At 40.7% G+C, this 21913-nt stretch overlaps 1 protein-coding gene across 1 annotated transcript; it reads left to right on the top strand.

Moving 5' to 3' along the window:
• The first annotated feature begins 17244 nt into the window (after positions 1-17244).
• Positions 17245-21274, top strand: MRPL53 (mitochondrial ribosomal protein L53). The gene is made up of 3 exons (XM_072329271.1): positions 17245-17457; positions 18499-18611; positions 20266-21274. The coding sequence occupies exons 1-3, from the start codon at positions 17369-17371 to the stop codon at positions 20388-20390; spliced, it is 327 nt and encodes a 108-aa protein (XP_072185372.1). The 5' UTR covers positions 17245-17368; the 3' UTR covers positions 20391-21274.
• Positions 21275-21913: the final 639 nt, after the last annotated feature.

Here is a 21913-nt window from a genome sequence, read left to right as displayed (position 1 = left end):
GCTGCAGGCTTTGATCAGAGCTCTCCTTCGTCTGGGACTGCACATGATAGTGGTGGCAGAAAGACACATCACTTCTCTAGACTGATATAAGGGTAATCCTATAGCATGTAATATCTACCAAAATAACTGCAATCACCCGTTGTGACATTACATGGAACATTTCTCCAGGCAGCATCAGCTTGAATGAAGCTGACTCCAGTGCTGATGATGCTCCTTCTCTAGTTTGTTCTTGAGTTTTACCCAAATGTTCCTACAAATGCTTTCTTGTGTGTGTGCTTCCAGGGTCTTCATCAGGGCTGGGGTTCAGTCCTACTTCTGCTCTCTGAGCTTTCTCCAAGGCTGCTGCCAGTCTCATCCTGATTTAAAAAATGCATTTGGTAAACCATAATAACCACCAGATACAGCTGTGGGCTCATCCAGGGTGAATTCCTTGCCAAACTTGTAGAAACAATAACTATCATTAATGGCTTAGCCTGAAACTAGGGTCCAAAACACAAACAAAGTTTATGTTTAAGGACACTTGCTGTAGTGCAGTGTGGCAAAAAGAAAAACAAAATCCTGTGTTAATACTACCAATAATCCACTGTGGATGCAAAAGTCAAAACTTCTTCATAAGGATTTCAGGTTTCCTTTCCCATCTAGCATCCCTCTGCACTGCAGCCCTTCTAGCCCTGCCATGCCTGTGCAGTAAGGTGCAGGGCTCTGAGGAAGTCTTGTGCTACGTGGAGTAGAAGACATCTGCAAAACTCCTTACAACATCTATGTGCACAATTCCCACTTCCCAGCATGCCGTTGCTGCCATGAGGAAAAGGGAACAAGCTGCTTATTTAGACTTCCATAGGAATATCAAGATATCAGGGGGCCTCTTTCTCAGTGCAACAGCAGGGAATCCTAGTTTTAAGAATCGGATATGACATACGGTAGCGTAGATGAGCATCAAGTGCAGCATGTTTTGTCCTTACATGCCAATGAGGGCAAGGTCAGCCTTGTAATGTCATAGTAATACCACTCACTCTTAAGGGATCTCATTGAAATAGAGTTGTGATGGTTTTACCCTGATGGACAAATGAACACAACACTCCCTCATCGCCCCTTCTCAAGGGAAGTGAGGGAGAAAATATGATTAAAATGGGCTCAAGGTTCAAGATAAGGATAGAAAGATTGCTCACCAATTACTGTCATAAAAATTACAGGCGTGTTTCTTGTGTATAGGTGAGCAAGCTTCTTCATAACAGGATTTCTCAGTTGGCCTAAGAGGACTTCAACATTTCCATTGCAACCAGCATGTGTGATTACAAGGCTGTAAAAACATCAGCATGGCTTGGTGTGACTTCCCGTTCCAAAGTAAAGTTGGCTTTGTTTCTGTGAAATGAGTGTACTTTGTGGATTGATTTACACTTAAGCATGGAAAACCAAGGAAGGTGGTAATGCTGATATTTCTCTGCCTGTTTGTAGCTACCACCTTCTCTGATTTTAGTTTAAGGCCTCGTAGGGATGGCTTTTCTGCCACTGAACAATAAGGGGAAGAGAGGAAAAGTAAGGAACAGCTGGGTTTAATGAACTGGAACAGCTGCAGGTATTAAAGCAGCGTGTACACCTGTCATTCAAAGAGTTTCTACATGTCCATAGATGATGAGCTATTTAAATCAAGACTTTTGTTACAGAGGCTACAACAGACTTGGTGTCTTAAATTATGTGATTTGCCACAAACAAGTCCAAAGCTACATAATTTATGGAGGCAGAAACAATCAATCTGTATTTTAATATATGATGGACCTTTCATTCTGGAATATATCACTGGTTTCCTACTACAGTTGTCCTTTCCTCTCATACTGTACATTAGGCTGTATGAGTGTTTTTAAGGCAAGTTCCTATAAAGCTGGTTGAGGAATCATTTATCCTTCTGAAGACTGTTCCAAAGGTGATGCATCGATGGTTTCAAACCTTTGTGCAGTGCTCAAGCACAGCTGGATAGGAAAAATCTTAACTCCATTGAATGGAAAGGCGATCACTTTATAATTTCAGTGAAAACATTAAAAATAAATCATATGTTAAGAGGATATCTGGACTTTAACACCCAACAAAATCTTAAATGACAGGATCTGGTATCGGGAATATGGAATTTTCTCTGTGGGATTAAAGATGTCAATTCATCCTTCTGCAGATAAATTTAACTGCTTAATTTTAGAGCGAGATTAACTATTTTTCATGACGGTAGCTTGACAGTTTTCAGTATCTAAGCGTGACCAGGGTGAAATTGTGATGGAAAAACTTTTCATATCGGTAATTTATTCTTTAAATCAGTGCTAACAGTTAGTCCTAGGGCTAGAAATTTAATAACAACATAATGATTATTAAAGATTGCTTAGAGGAAATTAAATGCCCCCAAAAGATGTTGCTTTTACAATAACCGCAATATCTGTACTTAAAATTCAAATCAGCTTTTCCTAATTACCCATGAAAAATTACTATTTCACTTTTATGGATTCAACCCATAAAAGTCTTCTTCCTTCAGACAGCTACCTGGAGATATGAGGTTAGCAAGTACTGCTGCAGCTGTCCCCAGGTCTATGAACTCTTCATCTCTGGAAGGGACTCAGCCTGCGAGGATTCAAATGGGCTGCTTTGTCAAGGGGCTGGTGCTTGGCAGACTTTTGTAACATGTCTCCTGCCAAGAGCTCTTTCCAGCAGACGATAACAGCTGGGTTATGACTGACCAGAACGTGCAGAAGGAGCCCTTATGAAGGGCCCATTGTACTATCCCAGTGATTTTTTCTTGCGTGGCATCATTTATTCAGGCAGTTTGGGAGGACATGTGTTAAGAGAGCTGGTGCAGTAAATTAGAGAGGTGGGTCGGCTCCTGAGTTACAGAAGTCCCAGTGACTTGAACGGGATTTCACCTTTTTGTATATTAAATGTAGAGCTTATAGGAGAAAGGGCTCTTCTTATTGCTGGTGTTTGAAAATACTTGTGGTACTGAATGGTTTTATTACGGTAAGAGTGGCCATTCAGACACTGCAAAGGCAATTTAGGAAAAAGCAGAAGAGCGCCTCAATCTTTATAGCAGTCTTTTTATTTATGTTTAGATCCACGTCACACAATAATCTGTACAACAAATTACCATGTAAACCATTTTACTCATTCTAAATGTATATTATAAATAAACAGTTTGTGTCAAAACTGTACCAAAAAATGTGTGTTTTGTATATCAATAAATCTTGTCTCACTGCTCTGTTGTTCTAGAAATAGTGTTATTTTACTCATGGTATGCTGTCAAATCATTCTTAAGGCTGCTCTGGAGAAAGCAGAAGTCTAATTAGCAGGCCTGTAATGGCTCAGCAAGCTGTATTTTCAAATCCTGTTTGACATCCAATACTCAAGAATCCAAATTTCATTCAAAGATTTTTTTCTGATTGTACCTCCAGCACATGTCAAAGCTGCAATGCATGCCAGCTTCCACACAGCTTAAGCAATGCCATTAAGAGCTTTTCCCCTTCATTCAGATATAAATTACCATGCACTCAATCGTTGTTTATTAAAACAGCAAAGGAAGGGGAAGACTCTGCAGACATGAAGTTTTATAACATCTCTCATTATCAGGATGACACAGCAAGTGTCTGGCCTGTGGTCACATCTTGTAATTTTTGCGGTAGCTCTTGTGGTTACGTACAGTAGTCAATGGAAGTTCTTATTTGGTAACATTTTCAACTTGCCCTCATTTGGAAGCAGGGTTCTGTCGCTCCTGTTGTCTGCATGCAGGGTCTGTCAGACTGTAATTCCCCATCTTCTCATTCTGAGAAGATTCTCATACTTAGAGTCATGGAATCATTTAGGTTAGAGAATTCTACTGAGATCATTAAGTCCAATTATCACCTAATACTACCAAGTACACCACTAATGCATGTCCCTAAGTGCCACATCCATACATCTCTTAAATATCCCCAGAGACGGAAACACCACCACCTCCTCGGACAGCCTGTTCCAATGCCTACTCTGTGAAGAAGTTCTTCCTGATACCTGATCTAAACTTCTCCCATGTCCAGCATCCAGCTGGAAGTACAGTTGACAGAAAGTTAGTGGTTTAAATATGAGCAAGTTTCTTTGGGAGAAATGGGCAGCTCTTCACCTTCTTAAAGGAATGACTGAAACATGAAGAGTGTAACTCTAAATCAGGGAGTCCACGCAAAGAAGAGGTGTCGTGACTGCCTCAGTGCAGAACATACTTGGGTAGATATTCTTATATTTTCTTCAGCATGGAAGAATCCCCCAGGAATTAATTCCATTAGCCTTGATCCTTGAAGGACTATTAACAAAAAAATTCATGGATCCAATCTGTCAGAAACCAAGGCAAATCTGCATTGCTTGGTTCTCATGCTGACGGCAGTAAATCACCAGCACCTGTCACCAAAGCCCAAACCTTCAAGAGCCTCAGTGGGGCCTGATTGTTGCTATTGAGACTGTGAACAATATTGTTACACATCTCACAAATGGACAGATTTCTTCAGCAGTATGTCACTTGCTTAAAACCTCAAATCAAAGTCCAAAATGCATCAGATAACCAGGGGGAAAAGATAGGTGTAGGTTTTGCTGTAATCCATACTACTGTAAGTCAGGAGGAACTCCTTGCATACAAATAGGATTAAGCTAGATTCACAGGATTGTGGCCAAAAGAATAGAGCCTTGGAGTTCTGAACCGCCCTGACACAGGGATTTGTTTAGTTTTGGGTATTTTCTTCAGATAATTGCGTGTTGGAAAGCCTGTGTCTGTGCAGAGGAATAACAAAATCATCTTTACTTTATTACTGTTCCTCTAATGCTAACATCTGCCAATTAGTGTTGTGCTATTGTCCAGATCACATGTGAATTCTGCCCTTTGCAGCCCCCACGGTCCCAGTAGGGCCCCAATTCAGCCCCACTAAAAAGCTCCTGCAGGAGAAGATACTGGGTATGTACTTAAAGCCTGGCACAGAGGTACTGCAGCCCTCCTAACTGTGCTCTAGAGTTGTTTTTATCTCCTGTTGTTTGAATGTCCCTGCATCTTGTTTTTGGCTGCCCAGAAAACAATACAGACGTTTCTCTGGAAGTAATGCCTCTTATTTATATCCATGGAAACTACAACAGATATAAAGAGCATGATAACATTGTTTGATAGAGCACATTCTCAGCTACGAAACACTGTTTTTCTACACAGTCACCACCATTAGCTATGCATTTTTACCAGCAGTGAACCAGAGCCTACATGCTGCACTCATAAACATTTTCACCATCACAGATGATCCACAGCTGCTATGACAGCATTGTTGCTAGGAAAATGTTGCCCATACTGTCCCTCTTTCATTGGCCTAAACAGATGGGAATCAGAAGTTGCCAAATCTGGATTGTACAATGAGTGTGGTAGGACAGTCCAGCCAAGATAGGCAATGTGCTCCACAGACTTCAAACTGGCAGGGGGCCTGGTGTTACCGTGTTGCAAGAGCAAGGTTGTCTTCTTCTCTGGCCTGACTCTGGAAGTTTGAGCCTTCATCTCAGTCAGCATTGTGATGTAGTGGTCAGAGTTGATGGTCTGTCCAGGTTCCATGAAAGCCAGAAAGCTCACCCCTTGTCATTCACATCACTGGCACCACTGCTGAAATGCACCACCCACCACCTCACGGTTCTCACCTCCACTGTTTGGGCTCCGTAAACATTCAGCAAACATCAGTGAATACCGACAAGAGGGTGCAGTTTTTTTCCACATGAACAAGTTCAGTGACACGTATTTGCTTCATCCACATGTCCATGTCAGGCACCATTGCGTCAGAGTGCCCCTCTGCTGCCATCAGTCACATGGCAACAACATGGAGCAGAATATCAGTGGGATGTTCTTACACCACCAACATCCACTTCTGATGTGTTGGGCCAACAGAATAAAATAGGAGGCATTACTTTGGGATATAAGGGAGTAGTAGAAGGAAACAAACCAATACTGAGGGACAGCTTTCCTGCTCTGTTTTTGTAGTCAAAGGCTTAGGGAACTGAAATGCAGTGGAGCTGCTGTAGTTAATGGCATATGATAAAACTGTTCTTCGTGATTTTGTCTAATCCTGTTTTTAAGCCATTTATACTTTTAAGCCTGCTTTTATGTTTTCTTCCTGTGAGGCTTTCGACAAAGCCCCAACAACATCTATCAGGCTGACAGTGAAGTTCAAAGAGTGTATTTCAAAGCTGTTGGGAAAAGCATGGACGTAAAAGAAATGTTGCAGCTATATGTAGTCATTCGGCCAGGGAATGCCTTAGGACAAATCTGATCAATTACGGCAAAATCTTACCACTTAAATTTTAACTGTTCAGTATTAAAATCCTTGTCACATAAATTTAAGGAATTATGTACACTCTGTGAACAGAAAACAGACAATCACATCCAGCTGAAGCCACTTGGGTACCTTCATACGGCTTCTACCTGAACAGATCAATCTGCTAATGTTTTTATGATGGGACCTGGAAAGATTAAAATCATGTATTTTACCTCTGTCTAGAGGAACTTCTCTTTCCATTCCCCCCTGGCAGTACTGTCACCATCACAGTCACTCTAATTTTAAAGACTGATGAGGAACCATAGAAAACTTCCTGTTCTGTGTGTTCATTTGCAACATGGCTTTTTATTTCATATAAGGTCCTCCAAATTTATTTCAATCTTCACCCTTATTTTTACGCTGAACCCTACCTGTCAGCCTGCTAGTACAAGAAATGGTAATTAACAGTAGTTTCAAGTGGAGAATATATATTTTTAGGAGGAAAGCAAACCTGATGTTATCTTCCTGTCTTTGTGAGGTCACTGCACAACGCTTCCCAACAGCTGAAGTAGTCATTGAAATGATTCACATCTAAGTACCCTGAGAGTGATCCCTGTAATTATCTAAGGAACATTCATTTGAGCATATTAACGTTCAAAATTCCCTGGCAAAAATTCTTCATCTTACGGTGTACTATACAGTGGGAAAAACACCATTTTTCTGCCTTGAGTGCTTTATCGAATTATCTGATTGTTCAGTTCAATCCAAAGAGCACAAACGTCCCTTTGTTATAGCTAAAAACCCACTGCATAATTGCTGAATGAAGAAGGCTGTGTAAAATGCATAAGCTGCAGATGTAGTCATGTGCTTTAGCAATGGACTTTTACCACTCTGGTTTAAAGCTGCCTGTACTGTACTGGCTGTACTCCCCAGACACATGAGAGCATTTCAGCACCTTTGATCCAAAATGATGGCTTTTTTTTTTTTGTTGGCACAAAAATTCATCCAGGTAGGTGAGAAAGAACTTACAGATTATCTGTTTAATTGGGAAGGCATGGCAGGTGAGCTACATAGGAAACTAAGGTCATCTGCTGCCATAGCTGACACTGTGTTCAGCTATCCTGACCTCATCTCACAGCGAAGACGAAGGAAATTAGCAGTGAGGTAGACTTGTCAGTAACTATCTTCACTGACATCTCACAGGCTGCTGCCATTTGTTTACTTTCATTCTCCTTGATAGCTTGGGGCAGGAAGAAGAAAATTGCATTGCCAGGAAATCCTCCAAATCTAGCTGCATTCTTCAATTGAAATTATTTATCACTGACCTTTCCTTCTCCTATCAAGGAGAATATGTCACAAGCAAACTATCAGTTCTTTCCTGACTTGTCATAACAACACTGATGCATGTTCTCCCCTCCTTTATTTTCTGTGTGCTGATCTCTACTCATGAACCAACTGTATGCTCTAAAAAACAAAACAAACAAACAAACAAACACACACACACACACACACAAAAAAAAACAACCATGGAAAAATACATAAAAAATTAGAAATAAAAGCACAGAGAAGGTGGGCGGCATCAGGGAAGTCCTGGGCTCTCTAAGTACACAGAATGGGCCGTGATGAGCTTGCCACACTCATAAGTCACCAAAGACACTCTGGAGTTCTTGGAGGACAAAAGAAAAACAACAGCACCCAGGAAAAACAGCAAGAAAAGCATGAGAAATGTAGTGTGATGCCTTTTAGCTTGCATTTGCGTAAATTCATCAGACATGTTTACAGCAACGGGAAAAGAAATCAGGGTAGCACAAGTCTTGCAGACAGGATGATAATAGAGAAAAAAACAAACTCGGATGGACAGGGCCAATTAGACAATCTTTACCTGCCAGGAAAGACATAGCTTTGTAACAGTAATGACTGCAAGAAAAGCACACAAAAGACTGATTCTTTCTTCTTCAAATGCAAATAAGATTTGGAGTACATCGTGCCATGTGGCACACATGTCAGGGAAATGAAAGGCATCTGATATTTGCTTAGCTTCCAACAAGAGAGTAGCATTTTGGCACAGCTTAAGCGGTGAAAAAAAAGCAGGTGTGAGGTATGAATTTCACATTACCTGCTTCTATTGCCAGCATTACATGCTCTGCTACTTCAATTGGAATCTCACATTTAGGGAGCAGAAAAATACCATTGTGAAATATCCAAGAAAAAAAACTACACAAGCTCTGGGTGTTCAGCTGTAGTTTGAGAAAATGCTTTCTGGGAAAATCCATTAAGGAAAATCTCATCTGACTTGTCTAGCTGAAAGTGTGAGCTCCTCATGTTGGCCCAGTTAGGCACTGCTGTTATTTCCTTGACACTTCTTGAGGAATCCATGTTAATTTGGTATTAGTTAAGATTGCTATCCTTGCATTAAAGGGCTTTTATTTAGTTGTATTCAGAAACTGCAACAAAACTGTGGAAGCAGTGTCACCTGGATAAATGTAATGCCAGCTAATCATTGATTCCAAATGAGCACAGGTCTTGTACCCCAACGGTGCCATTCTTTCTCTTTCCAGTGCTAGTCATTACCTTTACCATTAATCAACAGTTTCCAAGCAACTTATTTCTTCATTTTGATAGTGCAACTGATGCAATATTTAAAGGCTTTAAAGAATATCCATTTAATTGAGGTATCTCTTTACTGAATGCCGTCTGAAATTTTTTTCAGGTCAACACATCTGGTATTTCTCTGGAATGCTTCCTCTGTGCAAAAGTAGAACAAGGCAAAGTGACCATCAGCCTTTTCAGCTGGGTTTTCAAGGAGGGACCCAGCAGTGCTGCATGGACCACATCAGGCTCCCAAAGGGGCAGAGCAATCGCTCTGATGTATTGACAGTGAGAAAAGAATTGATACCACATCATACCTAAACAGCATGTATTCTCGTGCATACCCTTGTGCTGGGTGAGTCCTATGCAACCTGTGTGCCTATGGAACCTGGCACCTATGAAAGCAGGCTTAAAACTGTTTCAAATTTGACTTTTCCTAACAGAAAAGTTTCATAAATATATAAACGACCTTGTCATTGGCACGGAGCTTCTCTTCAGATGGCTTCCTCATTTTTCTCCTATAATTTGATCATTCTCAGCGGATGGGAAGCCAGTTATGCATAGATTTAAATCTCATGTTGACGGAAAGAGCCATTATATGGCCTGCAAGAGTGTGTGGTATCACCCAAAAGTTAGCAGCTTCAGTAAATTTGTTGTTGACTTCAGCAAGTTTCTGATGAGGATCTGAATCCTCTTAGTAAAATGAAATTTTAGCAACACAGAGAAAGGAGAATGGTTTACACCAGCATTTCTTCGACAGCTTCTTCCATGCCCCATCTGCCTTCATGAAGCTCCTTTCAGCTCGCCCTCCCCACATTTCTAGCAGGGGGCAGCAGCTGGGTAGCTGTTCCTTCACATGTATTTTTATTTTGTGACTCCTTTAAGCCTTTTGGGGGTGATCTAAGAGGGAGAAAGAGGGTGAGTCATAATGCGGGTTTGTGAAACCTAGGGATCATGCCATAGTCAGAACCACAACTATGATAAGAACAGCAAAAGAAACGACAGCTATGGTATTCCTGAAGATAACTGGCCTTTATTGAGGGACCACATATCTAAAGAGAAATAAAAATGCATTATTGATTTAAGCATGGTGAAAAAGATATGGTAGGGAAGCCATATCTGAAAGCAATCTGAAGAATAGAAAGAATCTCTGAGAAGAAAGGTTTTATGACTCATTGCACTGTTGCAGTAAGAATATAAACAGTGGAGAACACTGACAGGGATAAGGAAGGTATGTAACATAAAGCGAAAATCCTCGTGTATCTCATCTGACAGACGTGATTATGCTCCCCAGGGGCTCCCAAGGCATCTGTGAGTCAACACTGATATTAAAGGTCAGAAATGGTGGACACAAATCACAAAAGGGAATAAAGAAATCTCCACGTGTGAAGCACTTTAATGAGGTAAAACTTCCTGTCACAGCCATAGAGTTTATAGGTATTGACGATGTCCTGAAAGCCCCAGGAGAGAGTGAGGCAGAAGAAGCTTATTAAGAAAATGAGCAGCACGGAGGATTTAGAACTTACATATATCACTATCAAACAGCCCCAATCAATAACTGAAATAGTGTATGTACATTTCTGTGAGACTGGGAGATGAAATTCTACCTCAGAGCTGAACTTCTCTGCTTAATTACAAATATATAAAAGCCAAACAAAAGGAGGCATGGGCAATGTGATGGAGAACTGGCTCACCACAAGCATTCCACAGGAGCTGTCTGCTGCCATAAATGTATCTTGGGAGACCCTACAGGCAGTTTCCTTTTTGCTGTTCTCCAACAGCGTGCTCGTTTCGGATTAAGCAAAGCAACAGCACCATTCCGATCAGTTCGGACAGCAGAGAACATGAACAAAACCTTGTAGGAATGGGCTTGGAGTGATACAGGGAAGAATTTATGGTATTATTAAAACATTGGGAACAGCTGTCTGGAAAAAGAAAAAAGTAGAAGTAGCCTAATAACCAACACTCTGCTATCTCATATCATCAGAACTGAACCATGACCACTTACACTGGTGGTGGTGATTGATCTTTTTTTGATCTGTGGATCCTCACAATTCTCCAGTGCAGGCTGAGCCTCCTTGATCCTAACTGGAAGCCTACAAGCAGTAGCTGGTACTGCTGGCAATAATCCTTCATGAGCCCACTACAAATCCTAAGGGTCCAAAGGTGGAAAACTACCACTTTAAGAAATGGTATTTGCTTTTTTTATTTATAAACTGGTAAAATACGCTTAAATAAAATTCACCAGTTTTGCTATTAATATGGCATTCCATATTACTAATTTCATCTGTTTAGTATTATTTCCCTGGGAATACCTATCTAAATTGTCATCTGCTGCCTACTGTTTATACAGCATACTTCCTCTATCTGTAACAACTCCTGTGTTATTTGTTCCCTTCTACCTCCTGATGTGCTTACTTCATTTAGAACAGAATAATGTAATTATCACACTATTATTATAATCACCTGACAAATATGCTGAAATGGCTCAGATCTGTATCCTACTAATTGCTGCACTGTCTGTGCTTATCACTGGCTGCACTGCATCTCAGGTTCTTGTGTGAAACCAACAGAACCATACTTTTCTTGTGCTACACAGGTTTTTAACCACACATACGTCTGTTATTCTAATCCAATATATTCATGATCCAGTTGCTAGGGGGTTTGTTTCAGTTTCTTCATAAGGGAACACAAAACTGCAAAGACTGAATGAGTTCCATGGGAAGGATTTCATTCAGAAAAAATTGCTGTATTTAGATTTAACATACAGCATATGGACTCCCAAACATGGAAAGTAGCTTTATACTGGAATTACATTATCTTATTGCAGGGTTGATGTTTCCAAGTTTAAAGTAATACGGTCTTCTTGTTACATAGGTGGAAAGAATTCTCTAGAGTGACTCTCTTGAGATATCTCATGGTAATTACTAGATAAAATAAAATGAAATTGGTTACAGAACATTCTTAGATAGAAATGCTCTATTTTTTATCTGCTTCCCTTCTGGTCTGCTAACTAGGCACTTAATGCTTGAAATTCTATCTGTGTTAAGACAGTATTCTATACTGTCATCTGTAGTTCTTGTGGGTAATGTCTAGTTATCTTCCTGAAGTCTATAAAAATAGAGGTAAAAACCGACACATAAATAATCTCAAGAATATCAGATGGAAGTTCCTGCCGTGGAAATAATCAAAGTGTATAGAGAGACTCTTCTGGTTCGTCACCAGGTTCAATTGAGCAGTATTGGTAGAGTTTGCTGACAATACTAATAGCTTTAGACATCAATCTACAGGCACAGCTATTCTTAGCAGAACACAGGGAAAACAAACTGCTTTGCTTACAGTATTCAGAACACTGAAGCATATGCTTAGAGGAGCGGTCCTAATGTCAATACTGCTGAGCTCCACACAATGTGTAATAAGTTATCCAGAGAACAGGCAAACTTTCAGGAAGCACTTGAAAATATAGGTCAAAATTCATGTAACTGCTTCTCCAAATTCTGCAGTGAGGGCCCTTCTGTAAGCTTCTCTCTCTTAAATTATGACAAAGTTTCTGCCAAAAGTAGGCCACTCAAATGGGAATGTGCCTGTGGGTCATGACGTGTCAGGACCTTTACAGTCAAAACATGGACATTTCATCTACCTGGAGTTCCGTACAGTTCCAGACCTCAAGGACTCGGGTGCTAACCTTGGGAGTTTGCCATTCATTTCAGCTCACCTCTGTGCCTTGCGCTATTATGATAATGAGCTTTATTTGCAGGAAGCAACTGCATATTTTAAATCAGCATGAGAATCCAAATGATAGCTGCATGAATTCAATGCAGTATTTATTAGTCAGAGAAGAAAAGCAGATGAAGTAAAGCCTTTGTTCTGTCTCATATGAAGATGTAGCTATTATCAAGAAATTAAGTTACAAAAGCCAGGAACCAGCACAGTATGTTCTTAGCCTGATAAATACTGCATATTATTTTAGCAAACATTTCTGCTGGCAATTGGTAGCCTCAGGCAGTAGAAATACATGTTTGCAGAGGAGTAAAGAGCAACCAGGGAATCTGTTTATTCACTCCCATAAAAGCTTTCCTTAACTGATATGCAGAGTTACTATTTCAGAATGAACTATAAACCAAGCTCATCATAAGCAGCATTTTTGCAAGTTGAGTTTATTTCTGGAAACGACATTAACAGCATTCAACTGTTAGTTGGTTTACAAGTTGTATATAAATTCAGTAGTGTTATTAGTATAGAACCATGTTTAACTTCCACAGTTTTCAGAGGTATAAAGTACCTTTGTGAGCTCTTCTCTTTGGGGAAAAATAACAGTAAACGGCAAGTAAGAACATTTGGTTTGAAGGAAGAAACAAACCAAGGCAGAAAACACAGTGTGGTTTATACTTTTATGACTCAGTACAATAAGCAGCACTCCTCCAGTACAGCAGGGGATTTATCCCAGTGTCCTTCAGCATGGTACTACTATTTTATAATGACTTCCTACAGACCCTTTGTGATCTTGACCTTCTCTGCCTGTAGCTCTTGCAAGGATATACTTCAAGGTGTCAGAGTGTTTTTCTGCTTCTGGAGAAAGCTCGTTTTTGCTGTCAGCCCCAGTACATCGTCCTCCTCCAAGGGCCTCAGCTGGGTTGCTGTGCAGAATCATCACCTCCATACAGAACAGGCATGCTGCTGGATTTGTGTTGGCTCACCTCTCCTCAGCAGTGGCTACTGCCCTGAAGGCAGTATTAGATTTTATTCCTAGACTGCACAATGTTACAGCTAGGTGTATGGATGTGAACTGTCGACTGCTAAGTACCACAACTAACAATATTTGCGACAAGACTTGGTGAAAAGGAAAAAGGATAAAGTTGCAAAGGAAGGAATCAGCTGAGAGTAAGCATAGATAATGAACTCCAGAACCAATAAGTGCATGGTGGTATAATGCTATACCTGCAGTGAAGCCTGAGAACCCCCTGCCATGCAGTGTCTTGGATGAGAATCTGGAAGACAAACAGATTTTAAGGGAAGAAATAAACTAAAGAGCAATCAAAAGCCCTAGCCAAGATGCTAAAAACCAGACATGCCCAAACTGTAAAGACATTAGACTCCAAGACATCTGAAATGTTAATCTTTTCATAGTCAGAAAACATTACAGAAAGGCGAAGTGGTAAGTAAAGAATCCTCCCTGGATCTAAGAGAACTGTGAGGATTAATGAGAAAACATGAAAACTGATCGACTATAATTAATACGATGGCCTTTTCCTGAACATCTTTGTCATTAAAATGTAAAAGGTGACTGCATTTTTTCCCTGCTATATATTGTGCCTATGTATAAATCACCTACAGTCATGATACACTTCTGTGAAACTAATGACATGAAAGTCTGTAGACTTGGGATGAGGCACCATTTATATTAAAAAAGATCAACCTAGTGAAAGGAATACTGAAATAGTTATAATATATTTTACTCATCTTCATGTTACTTTGGGAATGTCAACGGGTACAGGAATCATGAATCAATCAGTTTCCAAAGCACATCCTTGGAGAACATATGGGCATTTGAGCATTCCCAGATTACTTGCTCGAGTTGGATGTACTAATCCGAGGTCTTTCAGGGATAAATAATCAGTTTTTCTGAAAAGGCATAAAAATGTTTTTCTGCGGAGGTCAGCTTGAATTACACTGTTGTAAATTGAGGGTAGTCTGACATACTTGTGTTTAGTACCACCTGGGCTTAAAGGCAGATGAAGAAATTGTGTTCTTTTTAATAGCCATGTCACCTTGCAGGCTACCTATCTAATGTAGCACTCTTTCAGTAGAATTACCATAAGCTAAAATTACCGCTTCTAGACTATATGGAGAAATCATGCTCATCAGCATGTAAGGAAGGATCCATAGCCCTTTGGTATCTCTATGCAGACACATTTTATTCTCTGAATAAAATAACACAAAGCCTTTCAGTTCCCAGATACCCATTCTTTCATGTTAATGCCAAACTCTCAGTCTTAAAAAACAAAGTCTAAAAATCATAGAATTATAGAATGGCTAGGGTTGGAAGGGACCTTACAGACCATCAAGTTCCAATCCCCTGCTAATGAGGTTCAGTAAGGCCAAGCACAGCATCCTGCACTTGGATCAGAGCAATCACAGGTATTTATACAAACTGGATGAAGATCTCATTGAGAGCAGCCCTGCAGAGAAGCATTTGGGGGTCCTGGTAGACAAGAGGCTGGACATGAGCCAGCAGTGTGTGCTTGCAGCCCAGAAGGCCAACTGTGTTCTGGGCTGCATTAACAAAGGGTGGCCGGCAGGGAGAAGGAGGTGATTGTCCCCCTCTACTCAGCTCTTGTGAGGCCCCATCTGGAGTAATGCGTCCAGACCTGAGGCTCCCAGCACAAGAAAGACACAGAACTCTGGAACAGGTCCAGAGGAGGAGCTGATCAGAGGGCTGGAGCACCTATCCTATGAAGAATGGTTAAGCTTACTGCTGGCAATAAAGATTAAAAAGTTAACCGATCTGAGTGTGGAAAATAACATCATCTCTTTGTTTAATTGTGAAGCATAATTTAAAAATTCTATGTGAAATTACTATCAAAAGGAAGAAATATATTTTTTTCATGTCTATTTTGAAGCCATTAAGTGTGACAGTAGAACCAGTGCGTAGAGTGGAATCCTTAGAACAAACGGTGATCATTCACTCATCATCATTCCTCTGCTGTTTCTATTCTTTCAGTGCTGTCACAGAAGCTTATAGAAATTTTGCTACAGATTTTCAAGTGGAATAAATGAAGCTCTTTGTGATATGATAAACAAACATATATTGAGATATTATAAGTTACTTTTGCCTCCTAAGTATAAACTATTCGATTTACCTGGTCTTAAATCTGATATCTTACTCGGGAAAAATTCTTATTTACATCGACCACTTATATGTTACAGAGGATTTGTTCAAAAGACATCTCACAGAAATGCATTGTTTTTTCATAATGGAAAGTGTAATGCATTTTGGGAGGGAGAATAAAAACATTAAAACTGTATCAACACGTCTAAGATTAGTTTTGCTATTTAATTTCTATTGAATAAATAGAGAAAAGAGAATGATTTTTCTCAGTAACTGTATAATTTAGAAAAATATAACGGAGGACGTTCAAAAAACAAAGATAAGCTCTATGAATAGGTTACCCTTTACAAAGGATGCCAGATGTTTAATGAACATTGGAAACATAGGTCTGTAGTGAATACTAAATACAAATTCTCATCGTGCTCAAATGCCATTACTACTGTGTTCCTTCCATCCCATCCCTAATCCTCAGTAAGCTCTCCACAGTGCTGAGCTGAACAAAGTACTAGACCGTTGCAACCATTTATCAAGGAGGTTTCTGCCATCTAGCGGAAAAATACATTGCTTGCAGCAGCCACACCAAGATCCGAAACCTTTGTTCAAGGATTGGGCACGCAACTGCTGAACCCAACCCATCTTATCAATTGCGCTCCCTTCCAGTAGCATCACCTTTTACAGCAGGCCGCTGTTTGGATTGATGCGTTGGAAAATACTGCCTCTAAATGATCCTTGGTCATATTGGCTACCCCTTGTAATCATCCTCACTCAAATCCTCATTTCCCCTTATAATTACCTTCACTCATATCCTCATTTTTTTTTCAGTCATCAGCGAGTTGTAGAATGGCCAGGGTTGGAAAGGAACCCAAGGATCATGAAGCTCCAACCCCCCTGCCACAGGCAGGGTCACCAACCTCCACATTTAATACTAGACCAGGCTGCCCAGGGCCCCATCCAACCTGGCCTTGAACACCTCCAGGGATGGGGCATCCACAGCCTCTCTGTGCAGCCTGTGCCAGCACCTCACCACTCTCTCTGTAAAGAACTTCCCCCTGGTATTCAACCTCGATCCTCCCTCCTTCAACTAGCCTTTTCCCCTTGTAAAGAGTTGACTTTCCTCCTGTTTATAGGCTCCCTTTAGGTACTGGAAGGCTGTACTGAGGTCTCCCCACAGCCTTCTCTTCTCCAGGCTGAACAAGCCCAGCTCCCTCCCTCAGCCTGCCTTCATTATTCATATTGAATAAACTAGAGTACTTCTGAATGACACCCAAATCAGACGGGAACAGAATTAACTGCTCTAACAAGAAACACTGTAAACCTTTTACTCCTTTCCTTTTTCCAGTATCCTCAGAGGATCACAGGTACGATAACAACGTATCAAGACACCGACTCCAATCGAGAAGTTCCAGACAAGGAATATTATCGGAACAAACGCAACCACAGCCAAGGTATAACTGCACGAAAGCAGAGCAGCCGGCTGCTATCTGGAACGCGTAAAACCAAGCGCTGTTTAGCAGCAGGTCGTTACAAAAGCGGACAGCCCCGGCCCGGCGCTGAGAACATGGCCGCGGCTGTTACCTGCAGACTCCATTTCCCAGGCGGCTCCGGGGCATGCGGCCGCCAGCGCCGGCCCGCCGCTGCGAGGGGCTGCCGGGACTCGTAGTACTGAGAAGGGAAGAAGATGGCGTCCCGGATCCATGTGGTGCTGCGGCCCGTGAAGAGTATCGTAGTCCGCTTCTGCCCCTTCGAGTCCAACGTGGAGAGCACCAGGTGAGGGGCATCGGCGTGTCCCGGCCCTGGGGCTGCGAGCCGAGCGGTGCCCGGCCTGGAGCGGGACTCGGTGCCGCGTGTTACCGCCGGTATGAGGGGGGTGGATCCACATGACCTTTAAGGTCCCTTCCGACCCGAACCGAGGTACAACAGGCCCTTGTATCATCTTCATGCCCTCCGCTGGACTGACCCAGGAAATCCCTGTCTTGTCTATACTGGGGAAGATGTGTTTGTTTTGTGTAGCTCTGTAAAGGACGTCAGTGTCTCCGTGTACACTTCTGTGTGTGGACTCAGTGATCCTTATGGTGCCCTTCCGGCTTGGGATATTCTGTACAAGCATGAGCATCTGGCTTTACCAACAGCCCCTGGAGATGCTCCTCTTAGAGCTGTTGAGCTCACAGATGAGAAGCTGCAGTTCCTCATCCAAGTGGTGATAGTGGGAGGCAGTATTCCTGGTAATTGTCTGTTGGGGAAATCTTAAGTAATTAGGCTTCTTGAGGGATGTAAGCTCTACACCGGAGGATTGTAAAGTGCCGTTTTGCAATAGATTTTCAGACATGTCTACTTTTGAAATGCACTGTTATCACAGCTTAGCTTGGAATGTCTTTAAGCTACCAAAATGTGAGCTGGATGGTGTGCTTTTCACCTATCTACTGAGGACGTAGTATATACGTGAATGCGGCCTCAAAGCCAAAAAATAAAACAGTGGTAAGCAAGCAGTGTATAAAGAAAAATGAAAGTTACTTTGCTGACTCTTATATTATTATTATTATTAACTCATCAGAGAAATTCAGAAAGTGTATACTCTGAAATTTCCACAATTGTTTGGTATGCATTTTCCATGTTAGTATATAAGGAGAGTCCATTAGCATGCCAGTAATTGTCTGGATTGCTGCCTGGAAAGAAGCGGGTGTCTGAAATTATTGAATATAAATCCAATTCTGTTTATACCCAGCAATGTCAAACTATTCAAATATGTTTTGGATGCATCTCTCATATATTAACTGTAATTTTAATCTGTATTTTAAAACATATTTTCAGAAAATTTCTTCAGTGTATAAACCATAAAAGAATCCAGGCCACTAACAGGAACTGTGAAGTGTCCGCAGATGTGAGACATGATGGATCTGAACCACTTGTAGATGTTATGTTTGGTAAGAGTTCATTTTTAATCCTCACAAAAAGTCCTTCCACGTTTGTGGTTTCACAGTGTCTCCTCTATGATCATTTTTGCTGTGATTAATTTATTCTTTTTGTAATTCTCTTCCACACCTGGATGTTGCCAAGCTGGGAATGAAAAAGGAAGTCACTAACACTAACATATACACTTACAAGTCTTTACCAAACCTAACTCATATAGAGTTGAGCCCACTTTAGCAGTGGCACACTTGTGTAACCTTGCAGTCAAAGTCAGTTCCAGAAAAATAAGTGTAGCTTTGCTTTAATGTTTTACACATCTGTACACACACATTCTGTATTGAATTTTTGTTTTGTTTTGTTTTCTGTGGTGGAGACATCTGTCTTAAGAATAGACAAGTTTAACACTTGGAGTTATTTATGCAACTGAGTAACTTGCTGCATAGCTGGAAGGAACTGCTCATGTAAGACCATACATGTGCAGACGGACCTACAGAGTGAGGTCAACTGATGTACAGCAAATTGCTTGGTTTCCTTTGGAGATCCAGCAAGTAGGCAGGGAGATGATAGTGGAAATTTCTTCAGTTCTGGAAGCAGCCCAGATTCAAGGCTATGAACAGATGGCTGTAATCTGATTTTGTCTTTTTCTCGGGCTGTATCTTCTTTCCTGCTGTGCTGTAATGGCCCAGTATGGCATGTAGCCCATTAAAGTTTTCATTATATTTTTTCCTGTTACCCACTTTTCTTTAAGCTTTCCTGTATTTAGTGAATCAGTAGATATGTCGAGAGTGATGAGTGTACTTGTTTTGCCAAGCAAAGCCAAATTATTTCAGTGTTGACAGAGGTTTCTCCTTCCCTCAAGCCGCTTCTTTTCCAATCCTTGACTCTATCTGTGATGTATTAAGACTTAAGCAGTAAAGCTTAGTGTTTTTCACAGTGTAAAGCAAAACAATTTATTTCACTAATGCCAAATGCTACAGCTCTGAACTCCACTTTCTAAGAGCTGATTATTTTCCAACGGAAGAGCTTGCAGCCTTTCCAATTGGCAAATGTGATTGGAACATGGATGCCATGAATGGTACTACGTTAAATAGGTTTGACTATATCTTTTATATTTGCAAGTCTTGCAAAAATAAAAAAATAACTTAGGTACCATCCTTAATTTCTGATGTTCCCGCTCTGTTTTAAAGTGCCTTTTTTTCCCCCCAGGAATTTACAAATCCAAGTGTTGTCTACTTTTCAATTTTATAACCACCAGACTGTGTAAACCATTTCACTGTTTTGGCTAAAGAAGTGAAGTAAACGGACCATATACAACATGCTGCTAAAGCGCTGGGCCATGTGTGGAAATTATGCCTACCAGTGCCTTCTGTGCCTTCTGTTCAATGACTTTGGTGGCATAGTGTGAGCCATTCTTATCAACAATACGCTTTTACCGTACATATATCTTGAGAAACGTTTCTTATTTTTTGATCATACGGTACAGAAATGAAGATTACTTGTTAATAGTTACAGTTTCATCTATTTGTTTGTTCCATAATAGGATTTCTTGTTAAGTGGACTACTTTCTAATCAGACAAGATGAGCAGGGTATTAGGATTTGTAAATACAAGCCAGAACTGCACACAGAAGTAACTGTGACTTAAATTTTAACAAATGTTTTCTTTCCAGCCGATGGAGAGCGATTGATAATGAAAGGAGCCAACTTGACAACAGTTGAAATGTTAACAGCGCTGGGTTCCAGATGTAATGCAAAAGAGCTTAAGGCAGAACAGAAAAGCAAGAAGAATCCCTGAAGAGCAGGACAACTGTGTTGGCATTTGCATCTGTTAAAACAGGAGGCTGCAAAGAGAGGTTTTCTCCAATGCAACAAATTCTGAGAGAGATGGCCAAAAACTGACCAGTTTAATGTGGAGCAGAATCAACTGTTGAAGTTCTTCACCATCTTCCCCAAAAGGAAAATGCAGTAGATCAACAAATAGTGTGACAGCAGTGGATTGGAATGGCTTAAGACAGATGAATGCAGCAGCCTCTGTTATCTGCATGTTGGACTAATGTCACGTGTATTTGCATATAAATATGAATACTGCACATTGGTTATTAAATTAATAAATGCTAAAGTGAAGATAGGTCTCTCTAGATGTTATTTCCAACACATTTAATGTAGCTGAGAAACAGCAGCCTGCAAATACAGAGACTGTATTTGCAAGGACAGAGGCTGTACAATTTATCCTATGTCTGTTGCTGAGTCCTTGCCATTTTCTTCTTTTGTGATTCAAAAAAGTGTGTGATATTGGTAAATTTAGCTCAGCAATTAAAGTAACAAGGTAATGGGGTTGTGAACACACAGTAGAGCTACTCATCTGGCATAAAAATAGCAAAATTTAGCTCAAAGGGAAACATAAGCCAGTGTTTTTGGTAATTGGAGAAAAGAGCTGCCTTTGAAGTTCAGTTTTGAAATATTTTTTGTCACTTGCATTTGGGAGATTGCATTAAATATTTCATAAAGATCAAAGGGAGAGCTTTATTTGGTGTTTGTAGTCCCGTGTCCTACCCTATTATTTGCCTGGGTGTCTCACCTGTATTGCAGAGCACTTTGGGTTTGGGAGGGCTGATGTGTCCTCAGGCTGTGCTGGTGAAAGTGTCAACTGCACATGTCATTAAAGTTCAGTTCTGAAGATTGCAGGTGCCGTCCTATTGGGAGGTGTCCTACATGTTGTTAATTGGGTGCTTGATTTTTTTATTAAACTCTAGTACGTATATTTCCAACATGAATTTGTCAACAGACTTAAGGCACAAACCTGTGTATCTAAAACTAATGTTACTTTACTTTTGCCAAGATTTGTAAATGGATGCTGTCTTTCCTCAAGATGCTGTCAAGGTTTGTCTGCACAGCTTCATGTTCACATTGTTGAAATTAGAGCAGGGTGCTCATGACCATGTCCATGATCTCCAAGGAGGAGATTCCACAGCCTTTGGGTGACACGGGCCAGTGCTTTGTTACCAGAAAAACCATGCTTCTGGGTGTCAGCTTGTGCCCGTCACCTCTTCTCCTATCACCATGGCCCCATACCTGTAAGTGACAATTGCCAAGTATGGTATATTTCATGCTTAAAAATATTATTCTCCGTAATTGAAATATGTAACATAAAAATGTACAGGATAGAAAAACAAAGCTAAAAACGTGCGTTCTTAACACTGCAAGATACTGAAGCGATAAAACCAAGCACTCTGGGCAAGAGTGTACTCCTCTGATGATTATTATGTTAATATGTAGAAAATTCCCCGTACCATGTAGATAAGGGTACAAATGGAATTT

Source organism: Excalfactoria chinensis, chromosome 2, assembly GCF_039878825.1.
Source record: "Excalfactoria chinensis isolate bCotChi1 chromosome 2, bCotChi1.hap2, whole genome shotgun sequence".
NCBI lineage: Eukaryota > Metazoa > Chordata > Aves > Galliformes > Phasianidae > Excalfactoria > Excalfactoria chinensis.
The sequence above is the reverse complement of the archived record's forward strand: the minus strand, read 5'-3'. Positions and strand labels throughout refer to the sequence as shown.

Coding starts and splice junctions, on each gene's coding strand:
- MRPL53 (XM_072329271.1), top strand. CDS start 17,369: ATGGCGTCCCGGATCCATGTGGTGCTGCGGCCCGTGAAGAGTATCGTA. Junction 17,458..18,498: donor TCCAACGTGGAGAGCACCAG/GTGAGGGGCATC, acceptor ACATATTTTCAG/AAAATTTCTTCAGTGTATAA. Junction 18,612..20,265: donor ACTTGTAGATGTTATGTTTG/GTAAGAGTTCAT, acceptor TTTTCTTTCCAG/CCGATGGAGAGCGATTGATA.